Source organism: Pagrus major, chromosome 17 (genome assembly GCF_040436345.1).
Source record: "Pagrus major chromosome 17, Pma_NU_1.0".
NCBI lineage: Eukaryota > Metazoa > Chordata > Actinopteri > Spariformes > Sparidae > Pagrus > Pagrus major.
In genome coordinates, this window is record NC_133231.1 from 6,773,604 (window position 1) to 6,792,880 (window position 19,277).

The 19,277-nt window shown below is 40.4% G+C and overlaps 1 protein-coding gene across 1 annotated transcript in view; it reads right to left on the reverse strand.

The window, feature by feature from the left end:
- me1 (malic enzyme 1, NADP(+)-dependent, cytosolic) overlaps positions 1-19,277 on the reverse strand; it is an 85,463-nt gene that overhangs the window by 23,192 nt on the left and 42,994 nt on the right. Inside the window, exon 4 of the mRNA XM_073485484.1 lies at positions 1,314-1,389. Coding sequence (XP_073341585.1) covers positions 1,314-1,389 — 76 coding nt within the window. The remainder of the gene's footprint in view (positions 1-1,313; positions 1,390-19,277) is intronic.

Genomic DNA, 19,277 nt, shown 5'->3' on the forward strand with positions numbered 1-19,277 from the left:
TGATTCACTTCTTATTACCAAGAGCAATGATTACTACTTACTAACGGTAATAAAAACAATGTGTTTTCTATTGTCATTAAATATCAAACAATTGAAGGTACTTAGCGGTGTTTAATTTCACAAAAGCAATTTATATTTTTTTCATTTTCCAAGACAGGTCCACCTTCTTCAGTTTACAAAAAGACAAAGGAGCTTAATATAGTTTAAAAACCATCATCAGTATTGTATTTTATTGTATTTTATTTAAGGTTTATCAGTTAACATTGCAAAGCTTTTCTGCTTGTCTGTCATTTAGGATCATATTACAGCAAGTGTTCATTTTCTCACTGTTATGATAAGTATCGTGGACTGCTTGCACTCAAAACAGTTTATCCTAGAGTTGTGAAACTACTTCAGATAATGTCTTCTGCGAGTGTTTCTCCTTAGAGACAATCTATGTATTTTAACATCATAGCAACATGTGCTGCTGATGGATGTGTGCTGCTTCCTTTCCTGCTGCAAATAAGTATTCTGTTGGGTGTGTTGCTTGTGTGCTGCTCTTAATCCATAATGTAACATCATATCAATAAAAAAGTATATATACAGTATATCGTATGTTAAATTAATGTACATTAAAGAACAAGCCTGGGGATTTTCTGTGTTTTTGAATTGTCAGTAAATTCCATGAAAAGACCAAAGCCAATAATACGTTAGTCTATCTCTCAGTACTTCCATTTCCTGTCTCTGGCTCTCAGCTCCAAGCCCATTAAATCCTAAAACAGACGTTAAACAAGTCTTTTGAATCAAAAATGAATTTGTTTTTCTAAAACAACTCGGCACTGTTGTTTGTAATGAACCTTACTTAAACAGGGTATCATTTTTTTTTACATTTTAAGGTGTGCTAGCTAGCATGTGTTTACGCCTCCTTACTGGCACTCAAGCAACGTGGCTCATTGCAAGAGTGTGGCTCTTTTTCATTTTTCATATTTTCTGGACAACAGTGGAGCTCTACGGCAGAGGAATAAGACAAACTAGACTCTGGATAATCACACAACACTTATTAATAGGATCAATGCATTATTGGTTTGGTCAAGGAATTTGTTGACAAGAAAAATTGATTATATTCCTGTCTTTGTCCTCAGCACTCAATTAATGTTGACTAATTGATATCCCGACATTTTGCACTTTTACACACATACCTTGCTGTGTTAGCCTTTTTTTTGGTAAAGTCACACAAAACAGGACTTAGAGTCTAAGCTTTTTGTAATGTGGGAGTGCTGGAATAACATGAATATGATCATACTTCATCCCTCTGTTTGTGTAATATAATTTACCCTGATGTCCTTTTCTGGCCAGTTCTGGAGGAGTGTTGCAATGTGTCCACGGTCATGAATAGTGATGAAGAGCCCCCTGGAACACGGGAAAACAAACAGAAGAACTTAAGTAAGCAGCGGAAAAAGAAAAAGAGAAAGAGACCACACTTTTTTACATGTTGAAAAGACATCACAGGGCACACCGCTCGATGGTCTTCCTCTTTCTCACTCATGTTTAATGTCAGGCTGTACTCTAATGAAGCGTAATATCATTTAAATAATCTTGGCGCAATCAATGGCAACACAAGAACTCAACTAACTCATGACCACTTTGTACTTAAAAACTTCTTATCTGAGATTTAAAGGAAAAACAGCTTTGAGCTCGAACTCAGAGACTGTTTGAAGTTAAGCTGCTATTTCTTCTCTGTTTTTCTTTCTTCTGACCACGACTTTATTGAATACTGATGGCACCTGGGATTTGAATGTTAAGCCCAGAGCCCAGGGCCTCTGTGGGGAGTTTGCTTTGGACCCTTGAGGTTCCCCAAATATTCATTCATCTTAGCATCACCCCCACCTACCAACCCTTCCTGCTTCCTTTGCTTGCTCCCTCAGCATCAACGTCCTTCCCTCTGGGACAATCCCAGGATAAAGAGATCATCTCTATGCGTGGGGTCCAGATGCGGCGCCTTTCCTATACCCAACGCACCCATCTGGTTAATGCATGGGGGCAACACCTCCTCCATGTGCCAGTGACAGTAAAAACATCACTATTTGCAAGAATCTGCTCATAAAATGAAAACCCTTCCCAGGTCAATGCGTGTGGAAGAAGACAATGGAGAAATGTCAAACAGAAACAGTATGACACACTGTTAAAAGTAAGAGTGAAATATAGAGATGAAGAGAATGACATAAAAGTGTCATATAAAAATGCTTTGAGAAGTCAGGGATGTGGAGCGGACACTGTAAGCATCGGTTTCCATTTAAGACAGTAGAAAAAAAAAAGTCTTCAGCCATGCTAACGCCTCGGTGAAGCTGTACTTAGGCACAGTGGTGCTTTGGGCTAAATGCTAACATGTTGATGTTTAGCAGGTAATGTTTACCACATTTCTCCATCTTAGTTTAGCTTTTTAGCATGCTTTCATTTGCTAACTAGCTAGTACTACACACAATACAGCCAATTTCATCTATCAGGTATTTGGTTATAAACCAGTTTGGAGAAGCTATAATTTTCATCATCATCAGTGTGGCTGATCTGGCCAAAAAATATCACAATCTATTTAATTGAAATCATGATCCACAATCTAAATTGCACCCTTTAGTCTCAATTTTGAAATGCCCTGTAGACTGTAACTAGACTTGAAATAGACTGTGAGTTTCTCCATTTCCAAAATTAAAGCCCAATATTGCACCGAAGATAGAAATAAATCATCTAGTCATCTAGTTGGCTACGCACATCACTTTGTTGGCATGTTTACATAGCACGGATCTGCTAGTCATTGAGGTAATGTGGAATTTGGAAACAAAAGTTTAAATAAATTCCTCAATCAAGATCGATCATGATCTAAAATTGTCAGATAGCCCATCCTTAAGTCTGAGGAAAAGTCTGAGGACCACCAAAGTGAGTTGGCTTCATCATCTGGTTACTATGAATGTCTACAAAATTTCACGGCAATACTGTGAATAGTTGCTGAAAGATTTCAGGATGGACGAAAATGGATGACAGACTGATATTGCCATCCATAGAGCCAGAATCAGCAATTCAGTGTAAATACCCAATATTTGTACCTTAAAATGAACTTTTAGAAGGCAAGTGGATCTGAATAGAAAACAAAGTTGAAGGACAAAGTAATGCAATGTAGCTTTAATATGAGTTGAAGCACACAACTCCTCACTTTAGAGTGATATAAACCTCTATATTCATATGAGAATATGAACCGTCTGAGTTTTCTACTGTCAGAATGTTTTTTGTCCATCAAAATCTTACAACCTAAACCACCAGTAATCTTTGACCAAAGCGGTATGAACTGTCCAATGAAGTTACAGTAAGTACATCTAACGATCATCTGATATTCATTTAAATCTATAGTGATCTGTGGATCTTGTTCTTTCTTTCAGTCCAGTGTTAAAACATCCTCTGATTTTAGCTTCTCCATTGTCAGGACTGTTGGTCCAATAAAAAAGACATTTGAGGATGTCACCTTGACATCGACAGATTAATTACTAATGGAAAATAACTGTTAGTTGCAGCCCTACGTTAAATGAAAAGAACATAACAAGAATTTGAAAAGACAGAAAGAGAGCCTGACTGATTTAAAAAAAAGATTGACAGTTTTTTTTAAAAGACAGTCATTTCTCTTGTGCAAAGAGCTCTGCAGGTCACATAAAGGTCAGCAGGCCACAAACATCTGGCATCAGTCATTTTACACACGTTTCAACTTATATTGTAATGTAATGACGCACTTCTGCATACATTTGCACATCGAAACATGTGTGCATGATATTGTATTGTGCTGTTTGATGATTTAAAAGAGTATGCACAGCTGTAAGGGACCTGTAGGGAGCTGGACTAGTTTTGTCTTTCTACAGTGGACGAGTGTGAGCGAGGAGAAAGAGGGGAGAGAGTGCAGCCTGCTGTGTTTGTTTACCTGAAGCTGGGAGGACATGAGCCACTGCCGGCAACAGCAAAATGAGAAATTTTAGGGAAAGAACAGCATCGAAGCTGAAAGGTTGACCCCGCATTATGACTGTTGGAAAACAACTTTTTGAGACAGATGAAAACAGACAGGAAGGCCGGCAATAAAGCCTAATTCCTGTCAAACTGATGGTTACCAAAAACATTTCAGGATCCACTTTCCATCATTCCTTTCCTCGTCCAATTCTCATTTTCTCCCACTTCTCGTCGCACTTCAGAGGAGTTGTCAACCTCATGACCTTTGACCCTGAAAAGTACAGTGATGTAGAGCTGCAGGAGTGCCTGTGACACATTTTACCATTAAAAAAACCAACACACACACTCACACACACATAAACTCCTCTTACAGTACCCAGAGCATCAGAGAGCTAATCTACAGTATCTCATGATGTCAGGCTGTTTTCAATCCATCACCGCCGTCTCTTAAGATAATGATGATCTTTTGAAATGGAAAAAAAAAGTGCTTAATGACAGTATACAGCAGCTGTCATGAGGATGTGTATGATATGAAAGCTTTTTGTCTGCGGTCCAGAGATCACTACGCTGTGTGTGTATGTGGTAAACCGGGTCAGGGTTAGATGTGTTTAACGTATTTGCTGTGAGAACATTGTTGTGAAATGAAGTCATTTTGGCTTGTCCAAATTTCTTCAAGGGGTTACTGCTGGGTTAGGATTTGCCTTTTTTGTGGTAAACCCTCTGCCCTGTCTGATGAGCAAGAAGCCTATCCCTTTATGAGCAGTGCCAGAACCATTTCTTTTAGTATTTTGCCATGTATCCAATCCTATTTTTAGCTCACTATTGGAACTGTTTATCTGTTGGCCTACTTTTAGAGGGCTATTCAACAAATATCAACTTTGTAAACTCTTTCAACCATTTATACGCTATTTTAACCTATTTCATTATCATTTTGTTTATTCAGACTGTACTATATCCATAGCTTTCAGCTAACTATTCAAACTGTTAATCCGTTACTTACAGCTGTCTGACGAGCAAGTAGCCTATCCCTTTGGCCAGTGCCAAAACCATTACTAATTTTTATTTTTTCAAATGAGAGTATGATATATTTTTCCTCATATTGATGCCTTTAGATGCCTTGAAATATGTGTGTGTTTTTGTGTGTCTGTGTGAGTGTGTGTGTGTTGCAGACTGCTGCTGCTGAAATAACCACAATGAATAGCAGTCGCCCCATTTTCTAGATGAGAGGAGGGCCACAAAGCACTGAGCTGCCATGTCTGGCTCCTCCTGTAAGAGAGTGTGGCCAGAACAGAGAGGGTAAAGAAAACAACCTGATGGCCTGAAACAGCTCCACCGCTGACCTGCAGCCCAACACAAAACACACCCCAGGGACCGTGGAAGCTGGCAGGAGGAAAAGCTGCTTTCCACACCATGACCCCAAAACACTCTTAGCCCCATGAGGAAGCCGGCCTCCGATCGTTGACCCGTGTCCACACAAAACACAACCAGTCACCATTCTTCACCTCCAGTGCATAACCTTAATCTTCACTGTGCTGGACGCCCTCACTTAGCAAGCCACACAAGGTTCAACTGACACAGTGGACACAAATCAGAGAGAAAAGACTGTGAAAATAGTGTTAAAGGTCACGGTCACGCACTATGAGATTTCTCCAACTAATTAAGCTCCAAATCTGCCACAACAGACAGGTTTTAACGCTTGGTCGGTGTCCCCTGAGAAAAATTATGACAGGGTATTTTCCACTTGATTTTCTAAATGTGTTTGAAAGGGCCTAATTGGAGCCAACATCTTGTAGTGTGACTCTGACCAGAGGGAAGTGGTAAATGTCAGCTAAGCAAAGAAGACAATTCTTGTTTTGTTAATGCGTAACTTAAAAAAACAAGTGTCTAAGATCTTGTACAAGCTGAGGAAATTAAACCTATTATACGTTTTCTCATGCCAGAATGTATAATTTCCTGTCAATGTAAAGAAAATAATACATTACTCAAAGGATATTAACTGATTTCTAGGCGTTCGGCCTATTTGTCACCTCACGCAATACAGTACATGCACACCAAACTCTTGGTCCAGTAGAAGTGCTGTTCCAGTGGTTTCTAACACTTTCGGCATGAAGCAACACCTACTTGTGACCCTTCAACACAGGTTAAACTGTAAGGTACATTTAATATGTGTTAAAAGGTCACATCGTAGAACCTAGGGGATAGAGCGGCTATAGAGATACCACTTGGAGTTTTTCAATGAGAATTGTTGAAGACATTATAAAGAAAGTTGATCAAATACTCAGTTTTTGTGTCCTTTGCATGAACAAGGTTACATGACAACAGTCGAAATATGGTACCTGGATGTCACTCCAGCTCTTAGCGCATAGCCCACTGATGATTTATATCACAAAGTCAATTAAAGGTGCAGTGTGTAGGATGTAGTGGCATCTCGTGGTGTGGTTACAGGTTGCTACCAAATAATCACTACTTGTGAAAGGCCTACTCTTGAGCTCTTTGGTTTGTACATTCTGGGCTACTGTGGAAACACGGTGGTGCAACATGAAAGACAAACTGTTGCCTCCTTAAATGTAAAAGGCTCATTCAGGTTAGTGTCACACAAAGGAAAACATAATTCTAAACATCATATTTCTATTATTGCCAATAGAGCCCCCTAAATCTTACACACTGAAGTGCACCCACAGTTTTGCAAGAGTATAAACAAGGCATGGTAAGGCTCAATCAGTCCAACCTGTTTCTCGTATTTTACAAGAAAAAAAGAAAGAAATAGAGAAATCGGCACAAAAATACAAAGAAATGTGCAGAAACATTCTACTTTCTCCGATTCACCTCATGACCCCTAACGGTTTCTCGCAGGATCCCTTGTGGTGTCCTGACACCCAGATTGACAACCAGTGAAATATGGAGTGTGCGATCTAAAGTAAACATGGGTGAAGAGCATTGTTATAAGACTGAGAACGCTACAATTTGAAGTTCTGGTAATTTTCTTGAGTAGGAGTGCAAAACATACAAAGTTAATCAGATAGCTAAGCATTTTTCTTTGTACACTGTAATTTTCTTTAAAGACTTACATAACTGCCACAGTAGCACAGTAAAAAACATTACAGTATTGAGCTTTTTAGGACGTACTGATCTTTTCGAGTGAAAATACCAATAAGCCAAAATGTTGCACTGTATACAATCTTAAAGAATTTACATTTAAATGAACTGTTCAGTGATGTTACCTGTACTGGACAGAAACAGTTAATCCATCTCTGTACCTGGTCCAGCCAGCAGCCAGCTGGAGCTGTCATTGGCTCCCGAAAACTGTTATTGTTAGACTAATTACTTTCTCATTTACCCAGAGCTGTTGGACACGCTGCATCTTGGTTACGCAACAAGACAGGTTACGCAAGCTATGTGAAGCTGTGTGTCCCTCACATGAAGGTAATGACAGTAAATTTAAAGCAACAAAGTCACTCCCAGACAGTAGTAGTCCTACAAACACACTCAATTGTGTCATGTAGTATACCGAGGTCCTACATATGCAGGCACAAAATGATCTTGTTAAAGAAACAGGGACTGAACAATTAATACACTGCAAACTCCAGCTCAGTAGGAAGATTAAGGTACAAAAAGCAGAGAGGTATCAAGATACTGTCTGCCTTTGAAAGAAAGCAAAACACATCTATTCAACGGGAGAACTCCCCTGTTGAGATCCATGGCTTTTCAAAACAGGTTCAAACAGGAGCATCACTCCAAAATTAACAGGGGATCCTTCTGCCAGACCAGCTGCTGGGATATTTGAGACATGGTTTTATTAAATCTGGGAAGTTCAACAGAAACAAAATCATGCACTTACCAAAAATAAGAGATTAATATTTAGGAATTAATTAGAATAGACTAATCTGCTCCAGTTAAAAACACAGTAATAAACCACAGATGTTGGTGTGAGGCCATTTGTTACCAGAAATTTGCTGTGTCAGCCTTTTTAAAGTGTGCTCGAAGGTGGAGATATTGTTATTTTGGATAAGCGCTAGTCTGGCTTAAATCATTATCAGTCCTAGACTACAATCAGACTAAGTCCAGTTAATACATTGTATTATTCTTGCGTTGGGGGAGTCCCTATCCAGTAATACAAACAAATCATTTTGTACAGAATTCGGTCTAATTGAGTTACAGACATAACCGGTGTGCGTCACTAATTAGAAAAATGACAAAAGTGCATCCCCTTGTTAATCTGCCATCCCTCTTCATCCCCTCTGAGGTTGGACCATGGTCTAGACTGATAACTGATAAATTGTAGAGAACATATAACCTATACTTTTAACTTAAACTTAACTTTATTTGGTAATTGTGTAAATCAATTATGTGCCATTATTTTATTAGAGAAGTGTATCGAACTGAAATGTAAGACTGGAGCCTCTGACTTGGCTTTTGGTGTAAATGTAATGTAAAAATTATAGCACAAAATAATTAAGGAATTTGTTCATTATATCACTGAACAGTATATGTTTCATAGCAGCAGTGTGTTAAGCTACTTTTTCTAACCAGCTTGTGGTCAAGCTTGCTTGTATCGAATATGAGGAATGAGTAGTGCCTTCACCACCTACAGTTTCAAAGCACTGTAGCTTCCTCAACACTGGGCACATATGTACTTATAGCATTCAGATCAATCATCAGTGCTTTCAATACACCTCAGTTTCCCAGCAGCCAAAGTAGGAAACAAACAGAAACACAAAGTGATACGAGACTTCAGCTTGTTACTGGCACTAGCCGAGTCTTGGTTACATTTCTGTCAAGGTAAACCAAACATTTCATCTCAAGCCACGATGAGACATTAACCAGCATCTTGGGTTTGGCTCCATGTGTTCATTTGTCACTACACTAAAGGACACTCGTCTGAGCCTGACGTCTGTCTGTCATCATATCAGGTGAGCAGAGTGTCCTCTGAGCTACAGCACAACATCGAGCGAGACAGCCCGGCACAGCAGCTCATGCACACAGACATACAGCACACTCATAAGGAGACAGAGTAATTTCTATGACTGGATGTGGTATCTGACCACACGCTGTAGAAAAGAACTGACAGCACAATATTTAAGCAGTGAGACCGCTGGTTTCAACTTTCTTGCTTCCTTCCCTGAGTGGTATTTAATAAGTTAATGGCTTTCCATGGAAAGAGAAGAACTTAAGTTCAGTTTATGCACAAACTGCAACTTACCTTTAAGTATCCACATAACGGGAGAGCAAGAGTCAGTTTTACTACTTAAGCTGTACCCTTGGTTTTGTTCATACTTATCATTTCCAAGGCAATTACGTAAGTGAAGCCAAAGGAGTGAAGCTGTTGGCATCGTGAATAACGCTCTAATGCTGCAGCGCGTGAACCAGCCAAGCAACTGACTAAACCAATGGAGGAGAAGAAGAAAAGTTGGTGAGAACAGGGGGTCTGGCTGTGCCAATCAATAACCATGTTCATGCTGCAGCCTGAGCTGTTGCAAACTCTGCCCATTTTAAAAATAACTAATTGCAATGGAAAAGATGACCGTCTAAGAAACTAAATATGCAACAGAGCTCTGGGAGGAGGAAAAAGTGCTCTGTAAACACAAAAAGAAAAAAATAAATAGAAATGACAAAGGGATCCGGGCTGTGGGTGAATAATTTTGCATCAGCTCAACAAACACAAGGATCCAGGCCGTAATCCACCTCTCTGTGTCTGTCTAAGCACATGTAAGCCTTCAGTTCCCTGGGTTTGTTGCATCTGAAAAATATGCATTTGTACAATTCCTGAGGGGTGAGTTTTTGAATTGATCTCAGTAGCAAGAAGCAACTGTACCCAGTAATTTCTGTTGAACTCACAGCTCTCATCACTTGGAAATGAAACGTGACGGGCAGGAATTCTCTTTCCAGTCCCTTCGCTTTCCTTTTTCCCTTCACACCCTCCTCTCTACATAGAGTGTGACTCTCTGAAGACAATGCACTCTTCTTCTCCGTCGTCAGCCTCCCACCCGCCATGGCACGCTCAGACTTTGTCAGGATTCCATCACGTTACGAGGATTCAACACGTTGCCTGAATCACCCTCTCTTTTTACACAAGTGAGAACCAGTTCCAGTCGCTGGCCTCGGAAAACCAAAACCCACCCCCACCTCATTCCACTGCAGCCCACTGAAATCAGCCCGGGCCTCCACACAACAACTAATCTTCTCTCGTGAAGCTTTTCCAGACTCGGAGACGAAGGAAACTCTAGAGGATTCGAGGCCAAAATGAACACAGTTTAGCCAATCTGATTGGCCTTTCATCACTTCGGGTAACACGCTGAGGCAAAACATAAGAAGGCATGGAATCTCTGACACAGGCCGACCTGCAGGTGAGGGAAAATAGCAACCAGACTCTGTGAGTTTCTGGGGTTTCAAAGCACGTCTTCTACTGTAGCTGTCCGGGTGAAGGAGAGGCAGTCGAGTGTCCAGACAACTAAATGTCCAATTTCTCCTCTCAGCCAGCCTTACATAACTCATGGTGCAAGAAACAGCAGGAAAAGGCCAACTCCAGCACAAAGGCCCTGCTAAAGGAATCAGAGGCACAGACCTGATGAACCCAGCAGGCTATTAGAGGAGTTTCAACCCTCTGCAACCAGGTTTTCCATTTATTCGCCTTTTCACACACATCCTGACATTTGCGGCATGCCAATGACGTTTCGTGTGGGTTGCAAAGTCACATTCAAAAGCAACCGGGCAGCAACTGCATGAGGAGGAGTTGAAGCATGTTTATTTGCCATTGCTGCTTTGTGTTAGCAACAGTGGTCAGGACCGGATCAAGAAAACTTCCCTAAAATTCAAACAGGTCATCCTTTCATGAGAAATACACATAAAGATCATGACGATGGGAGACAGGTTAAGAGAATATTGTAAAATCATTGAGCCCTGCATGGATGACAATGATTTATGGCCCATTGTATTCTCCATGAAATTCACAGAGAAATGTGTATTCAATTTAAGGTTTGTCTGGGGAGGTGGCAGGCGAGCTGCTAATATCCACTATAAAACAGATGGAGAACTGCTTTAAGAGACCAATTCTTCATGGCTGAGAAGTGAGGAGATCATTCATGTACTATATGTTACTAAGTGAGGGCCATCATATTTTACAACACAGGCAGTTGGTGAAAAACAATCGCAATCTACTGTCTCTTTTATGCTCTCAAAACCATGTAAGTAGGTTGCCAGATGTTTCAGCAGGCCTTCACTTTTGTATTGATGTTTTGTAGTTACCTGGAATACTCAGGTAATCCATTAACCTAGACAAATGTTTTGTTTTGGACATCCTGATTGAGGTAACTATGCCAGTTTGTGGAAAAAAGCATCAAAATGGCAGATTTCTGCAGTACGCGCACAGCAGTCTGTACTGCCCTAACGTTAGCTAGCTAGCTTTTGCAACGTTAACATTAGGTTGCATTAGCAATGTTAATGCAAGCTTGTGTGAGCAATGTAGCGACGTTAACTAGCTAGCGTTAGCAACTTTTACATTTGCTAGCTGGTGTTAGTAACATTAGCTAGTGCAACAAACTGGCAACCACTTGAGGATGCAGGTGATCGAACAACAGGGGTGTTGTGGTGTGAATGCAATGGAAGGGGGAGATGGAACGCCACATTAAGTGGCTGAATGTTATCAATAACATCTTTTAGGTGTGCTAAGGTTGAGGAAAAGAGCATGTTTTAGGCTACAATGAAGACTTTTTACAGCTGAGGACATTAGAAAAATCAGGGTTTGGGTTAAAATTACTATACTACTTTAAACTGGCAATAGAAGTTATTGGCTTTAACGTGTCATTATGAAGTAAATGTTGATTGTACAACATAATGGCTACAAGAATAATGACACCATCGTTCTTTAGATTGGTTCACTATAAACCTTGCTTTCATTATGCAATTTTGTCACATGAAATCACAGGAAAATAAATGCTTACTGGCTATCCAGTCCAGATCTAGGAGTTGTCTGTTTCTACTTTAAAGCAACATTATGTAAATATGTTGACCAAAATCACCTGTATTAATTCTCTAATTAAATCCCGATAAATGTGATAAAAAAAAATAAATAAATGTGATCATTACAAGATACCTTATTATTATGACTTCATTAACATAAACAATGTATTTGTTTGTTTGTGGTTGTTAATTCTGCAATTATTTTAGCATTTATCTGCTTTTCAGCAATTCTACCATCCATCATAAAAGAAGAGCATGGCTGCTATTAACATGTTACTGGCCTGTAAGTGACATTTTCCAACTCTAACAAGGAAATTGGAGCTGTAGCTCTCACTGATGTAATGCTGAGGCCTAAATCAAGTGGATGTTCAGGGTGTCGGGGGAGAGGTCAAGTCTCACGTAATGAAAACAGATCAAAGAGAGTCAGAGGAAAGTCACCTGGGGTCAACTCCCATTCCTGTAGAGTGGTCAGAGGTCAGACAGAGTGCTGGAAAGTTGGTCGACATCACCAGCAAAACTAATCATTTTCCATGAGATCATCCGTAATAACCAGAGCTAACCAAAAGAACTGTTGTGTTTATAAATGGTCATGTCTCCTGCAAAGTGACACTGAAACCCTGAATACTCCCTGTGGGATTGAGAGCGACATCGTTCATCAATAATAATAAACAACCTCTTGTCATTCCTATTCGGCATAACATAAACTTTCCGTACATACACCATTAAAAGTGCACTTGGGGTTAACATAGTTTGAAAGCAGTGAGAGATTTGTCTTAAAGTCCAGTGTGCTCTGCCAAAATACACTCATACATAAATCACATTTGTCATGCATATTTACATATAATGTTATTACAATAAATAGCCTGGAATCAAATAGGTATTTGCAGGACCAGTAAAGCTATTCCTTCATTGTTCAAATATGTTTAATTCTTATCAGCTAACAGGCATTATCAATTTGTCAAGAGAACAAACTATGCAGCCGATTAGCGGCGGGCGCTTTAATGTATCAAAGAATGAAAAACAAGCAGGTCTGACTACTGAAGTCATGCCAAAGAAGCCTATTGTAGGTTTTAGTCGTATAATGTAGTGTAATGTTTTATTTTGATGGCCCGATCAATATCACAGATCAAGAACTCCTATGTATATCACTTGGACAATGCGTCGATGAAGTATTATTATTAATATACTGTTCATAGTAACGGTTTGTAATCTTTTATTAGATCTAGCACACTGCCGTTTTTTTTTCTCCTTTGAAACGAGTAAAGTATGAAAGGGTATTATGGGTATTAGACCACAACAACAGGCACTGAATAATCTCTTTTTTCATCTGTGATTTCCGTCAGAAGTCAGAAGTCGGATCAAGTCGGATTTTGCACATACCAACTGTCAAAATAACTTGGTCTAATTTTCCACCAGTTACATGTAACGCTATGTTGAAATGAAATGAAATGAAATGAAACGATATTTGCAGAAAATGTTGACAGTTTGGAGGCCTCCAGAGTGACTCTACAACTCACGCAGCCCTGAGAGCAGATGCATATCTTCAAGTTTTCAGTTTCAAACCTTGGGCCAAGTGCATGACAAAACTACGAGCGTTCACAGCCAAAACTGAGCTGCGAGCTGATGGAGCTGTCAAAACACAGAGAAATTAGCTTTTAGTGTTTTCTTACCACATCCACTTAGTAAGCAGAGGGCCGTTTTGAACTGAAACAGGAGAAGCAGAGCAGTTAAGAGATATCAAGGTCAGATACTGGAGGCCTCATACCATTCACTGAGGTCTTATCTAAGAGCAGATATGAAGGTGGTGCAGTGGGATGGTGATTAATGTGAGACTCTGCTGACTCAGCTCTTTTTGCAAGTGAGGAGTGACCCAAGTAACCATGAGGCTGACCCAGATTCAGTCATGGTTCTTAGTGGTCTGCTAAACTAGGAGTGTAAACCATCATGCCTCCAAATAACAGTGTTCCGAGTTAATGGCTTTTATTCAAAATATGTGTTTGAATGTCCCCAAAAGACAGCAAGTCCTCTGAACTCAATAACAGAATACAATGTGAATCACTTTTAAAACGTCACATATAAACTTAGTTTCTTCTTAAGGTTTGGCTGGATGTAGGCAAAAGTTAAACAACTTGGTTCAGGTTAGGAAATATTGGTCGACATGGTTTAAAAAGTACTTGTTTTGAGGAATAGTTTGACATTTTGGGAAATATGCATAATTCTTTCTCTTTTTTTTTGCTGAGAATCAGATTAACAGTTGGATACTACTTCTATGTCTGTACAAGTATGTATCTTAGCATGAAGACTGAAAATTGGGGGACACAACCTCGTCTGGCTCTGTCCAGAGTTAACAAATCAACAAGTTGTATTTTGTTTAACCTAAACATGAAAAGAAATGAAAAATGATCCAGGCTAGCTGTTTCCCCCTGCTTTCAGTCTTCATGCTAAGCTAAGCTAATTGCCTCCTGGTTCCAGGTCAGTTCTTAATAGACAAACAAAAGAGTCTTCTCATATATTTCCTGTACAAGAAGTGAACAAGCATAACAAGCAGTGGGGACAGGGCCCATGAAAATCCTGGAGTGAAAAGTTTGTTTTTGTTTGCCATTTTTAAGTATTAGTTTCATAACTAAATTCAAATTGGCAGAATAAATCAGTTGAGTGTGTGTACGTGTCAAACTGCAGCGAATCTTTATCAGCTGTGTTTCTCTGGTGTAATCAAAGGTTGCCATGGTGATGGTAACTCTTGTTTGACTCCTTGGTCAGAGAGTTCATTTCATAGAGATCTTAGCTGAGGTGCACCTCTCATGCTCCTGCTTCTACCTCAAACACAATAACTGCTGTCACCTAGTAATTGTCCAGAATGTTGAGAAAAGAGGGTCAAAATTCAAACTTATGAACATATTACAGAGTGTTTGTTTAAATGTGGTATGAACAGTTCATTAGTGACTATTGTAATAAAAGATTTGTGTGTGAGAGACATGTCAAGAAAGGAAGGGGGTCCACCGAAACTGCTTATGTATATGGGCCAGAATTTAGTGCTACACTGCTGCATCAGAGGACATTATATACTCCTTCAGTTGATGTAATGTGTCCAGTCTCCCTTTACCGCCCCCCTCACTCCCATGGTAATTTTTGGTTACAAAGAAAAAAACATAAAATTGCCTCTGGAACTAAAGCGTAACGTGCCACACCTGGAAAAACAAGCAGTACAGTAAATCAGATGTTTAGCAGGGCTCAGTGACCACAAACTGTCAACCTCCATCGTCTTCACTAACCCACGCGGTCTTAACAGCTTCATTAGGCCAATACTGAGCCTCGTCAGAGAACCAGCGAGTGGTGGCAGCTGTTTGGATCTGATCAGGTCGGGTATTTTTGTAATTTTTGCATCATTCCATTGGACCATATCCTGAGTTTTACTCCACACCGAAAAACGAAAATACTGGGGATTGTCGATTACAACCTGCCAAAAAGGTTGGACTGTGACTCGGGGAAATTTTGGTTTAGAGTTTCCATTCAGTCCAGTGGGAAACAAAGCACGGTTTGACAAATTACTGGGGCATTTTCCATTCATGATGGTAGTGGTTAGTATGCGGTTTGTGTGGACAGTTCAGCTGATTTAAGATGTAACATTAATCCTTAGAAATCTGACACATGTATGTCTTTGAACTCTTCTTTATCTTGTGCTTAATCCTAATCCAAAGCGGATCACTAAGTTACAGTTGCACCGCTGCTTCTCTCACTTCCTACTGTGTATCTGTGTGTAGCACAGGCTAATGCGAGGCTTGTTAATGATGGAAATGATAATGACATTGTTGGCGATATTCAGCTTGCGGCTAGAAATTCATCCTCACATGGTCAAGATGTGACCTCTGACAGTATGTGTGACTCTCCATTTAACCCTGCATACATCTGCATTACATACATACTGTATTACATCACACATACCCATCTGGCTGCTCCAAGTCACACAGGAATGAGGCCAGCAGCATGAAACGACACTGCTGAGGTGCTGGCAACCCTCCTAAACTAGCTTTGGAAACGCCACCTCCAACATGTGCTTTGGCACACAAGCAATGTGCACACATTTCAGCCCTGACAAGTGCAATAAAGAAGTGATATAGGTTCATTTCAATTTGCAGCCTCCTTGTCGATTTATTGGGCCCCATTGGGCTCCTGCAGCAGTAATTGTGGCAAAAAGATAACATCGTTAAAACATACAGAGCGCAGAAGTACAAAGTAGTGGAAGTGGCCAACATTTGCAAACATAGGGTTATTCCATAAGGGATCGTAACTCACCAACCTCTCCAGTTCTAGCTTTTATGGTTTAACTATATTTCTCGAGGCAGGGAGATGACAGCTTCAGCCACACTGTCACTGTTTAGAAGGCGTTAGACTGAATATCCTTTAAAAATGTTTCTCTTGTTTTGAATGCATTGTGAAATTCACATTAAAGCCATTCCAGAAGACGTTGCCAACCAGTGTGACATATGCTGAATGAATTTTCTGCTGCATGCTGCTGCGGGTTCGCTTTAAAACTACAAACCAGGCTGAGTGTGAGTCACAGATAAGCTTCATGGGATGAGCAGCGAGTTGTATTTTCCAGTGTGGGCTGGTGAAATATTACTACTGAGCCCCATAATTGGATCAATTGAGACGGTGCAGGGATAGCAGCCAAACAGAACTGTGCTCTATAATTTTGTCATTGGTGGGAATGGAGAGTCTTGTATTAATGCATCATTCAGCAACTCCAGTAATGTCAAACTGAAACCCCATTATTGAAAAAAAAGGTCTTTGGGGAAATATTAGAAATGCTCCTTTTTGAGTCATAAACTGAAGGGATGTGTCAATGTACATGTTTGATGGACCGCAATCTGGCAGGCTGAGCCCTGCCAAAGGGTTGACAGATCACTATGACCTGCAAGGCGAGGATAACATAACCGATGGAGACACCCAACGGCATTAGAGGACTCTTTTTTGGTATCCTTAATAGTATATAGGCCTTCTTCTTAATCTCTATTTAGTTTTGACAAATTGTGGATTGAACAATGAAATAATTTCCAAATGTTAAAGTGATGACAACGAGAAAACCAAACTAAAGACCTGTAGCCAGTTAACTTCCTTCCTACAACAGTTCTAAAGTTTTCCTCGAATTGTTGAATGTGTGGGTCTGTCGCCCAGCAAAAGACTTTTCACCAGCTCTTTTCAGAGTGTCTGGCATGAGAAATATCAGCTAATGAAAGGAAACAGCACAATGGCTTCGTGGTTAAAAAAAAAAAAGAACAATTCTGATCAATTTCCTCCTGAATTGTGTCCATTGTAACATTTATTAAAAATTAAACTCACAAAACACCATAGTCAAACCCACTGCCTCACTATAAGATAACATCATCCCAGCTAACATGCTTGCAGATTAGCTCACCAAATGTTAGTGCTAGTTCAGCAACCGCATCAGTCATGTTGTAGCAGTCCATTGAATCTCCCCAAACCCTGTAGATTACAGGCAACAAGTGGACTGTGTCTTATTAGCTGTGCTGCTTAAGAGTAAAGACCTCACCAGCATCTAAACTGACCAAAGTGACATTAGCAGGTAGGCTTTGAAGCTGTTAAATGTTAGCTGATCAGCTAATTATCTAGCCAACAAGCTGATGTCAGCAATGCAGTATTCCCTGGTTCAACAAGCTCAGGGGCAGCAGCAGACCATGAGTTTGGAAGGATATATTAGCAGGAAATGTGGGCTGCTGTTCAGACTCTGTGGCTCTTTTGTTGTGTAGCAGTCTACTCTGTCTATGAACACTGATACTACTGCTTTATGCAAATATTATTCAAATGAGATGAAAATGAAATGAAAATGCTCCAGCATGCATGTCTGCTTCATGCTGGGCTCTAAAACAACACCAGGATGACGATGACAATGATGATGATTTATGTTGCTTCAGTAAAATTCTGCATTCACACCAGACACAGTCTGGCAGTCTCAGTCTCTTGAGTGACAGCAGATCATCTGACAAATCCTGGACCAGACAGCCACAGTGTTCACATACCCTGACTGGAACCTGACCAACCAGAGTGTGACTGAAGCCAAACATCTAAAAAAGGTGAGGCGAGACGGTTACAGAGGCTGCCAGGCAGGCTTTTAGGCTGCCTGAATGAATATGTTTGCAATGATTTCATGGCTGTTCCTTCAAGACACAATGGAACAAAGTAGATGTTCTCCTAGAGAGCCAAATCCAACCACCTTGCTCCCTGGCTATGCTTCACCACTCCAAGTCATGGAAAGTTATGGCAGTTTGAATTAGCAAAGGCCCCTGGTCCTGCAGGTCACAGACAATTCTGCCAGGTAGTCTTAGTCAAGTAGACAGTTATTCAAAACATATATTTAGTTTGATTACTTTCCATGTTTGCATAGTAAACAGCAATGCTGCTGTGGATTTATGTTGGGTATTAGCTGATACATGAATTTATTATACTAAGGGATACGGCCTACTGTGTCTTAAAGTTTCTTTGCTTTCACTGGCTCTCAAACATTCCCGGACATGAGCCTTACATTGTTATATGAGGTCCAGGCTGGAATTAATCCCAAATGTTTGCCACGCTCCTCCTGAGGTCAGTGTAATTCCAAACCCTTCCTCTCCTCCCTACTTCTCAAATGCTTGTCTGGTTTGACACAAGCATATGAGCTTCTTTCATGGTCTACCAAAGAGTAAAAATGCGGTCAGCAAATACATCAGCAAAAGTCGTGCAATCAATCAGATCAGGAAACAAATTCTCTCTGGACTCGAGTTATGTGGAGTAACTGGTGGTTTCTCATTGGCGGGTTTAAGCAGGTCATCGCGGTTCAATAACCAGTGGTGGATTAATGATCCAGAAGGCAAGGCTATTTTCTGTTTACCCTGGATGTTCATCAGTCCAAATGACATCGTCTCTCTCACACACACTTGCAGTGTAACACTGTGTGTGGCCTGAGTGGGGTGAGATCAGAGCTCAAAAGGCCCTAATCTGAAAGGTTGGAACACCTCATCATCCGGCATGTGCCACACCAGAGGTGGCCGAGGCGACTTCAGCTGATGCCTTTCATTAGGCCTTTATAACCTCCTGCAACACGCCCTCTGGTTTAGTCTACGACCGGCCTTACAAGACCTAATCATCATATATTACAGGACGTCTTTTATGTAGCCGATAATGAACCAAGTAGCACTTTACTTCTGTGTGGTTTCCAACTCTCTTCCGCTCACATAGAGCATTACGTGGCGTATTACTCTGCAGGTGTTTGCATTTGACGAACACCTGACAGGACAAATGTGTCAATCACAAAGTCATCCTCAGAATTATTCTGGGAATGCTGTCAAATTTAACTCATCTGTCCA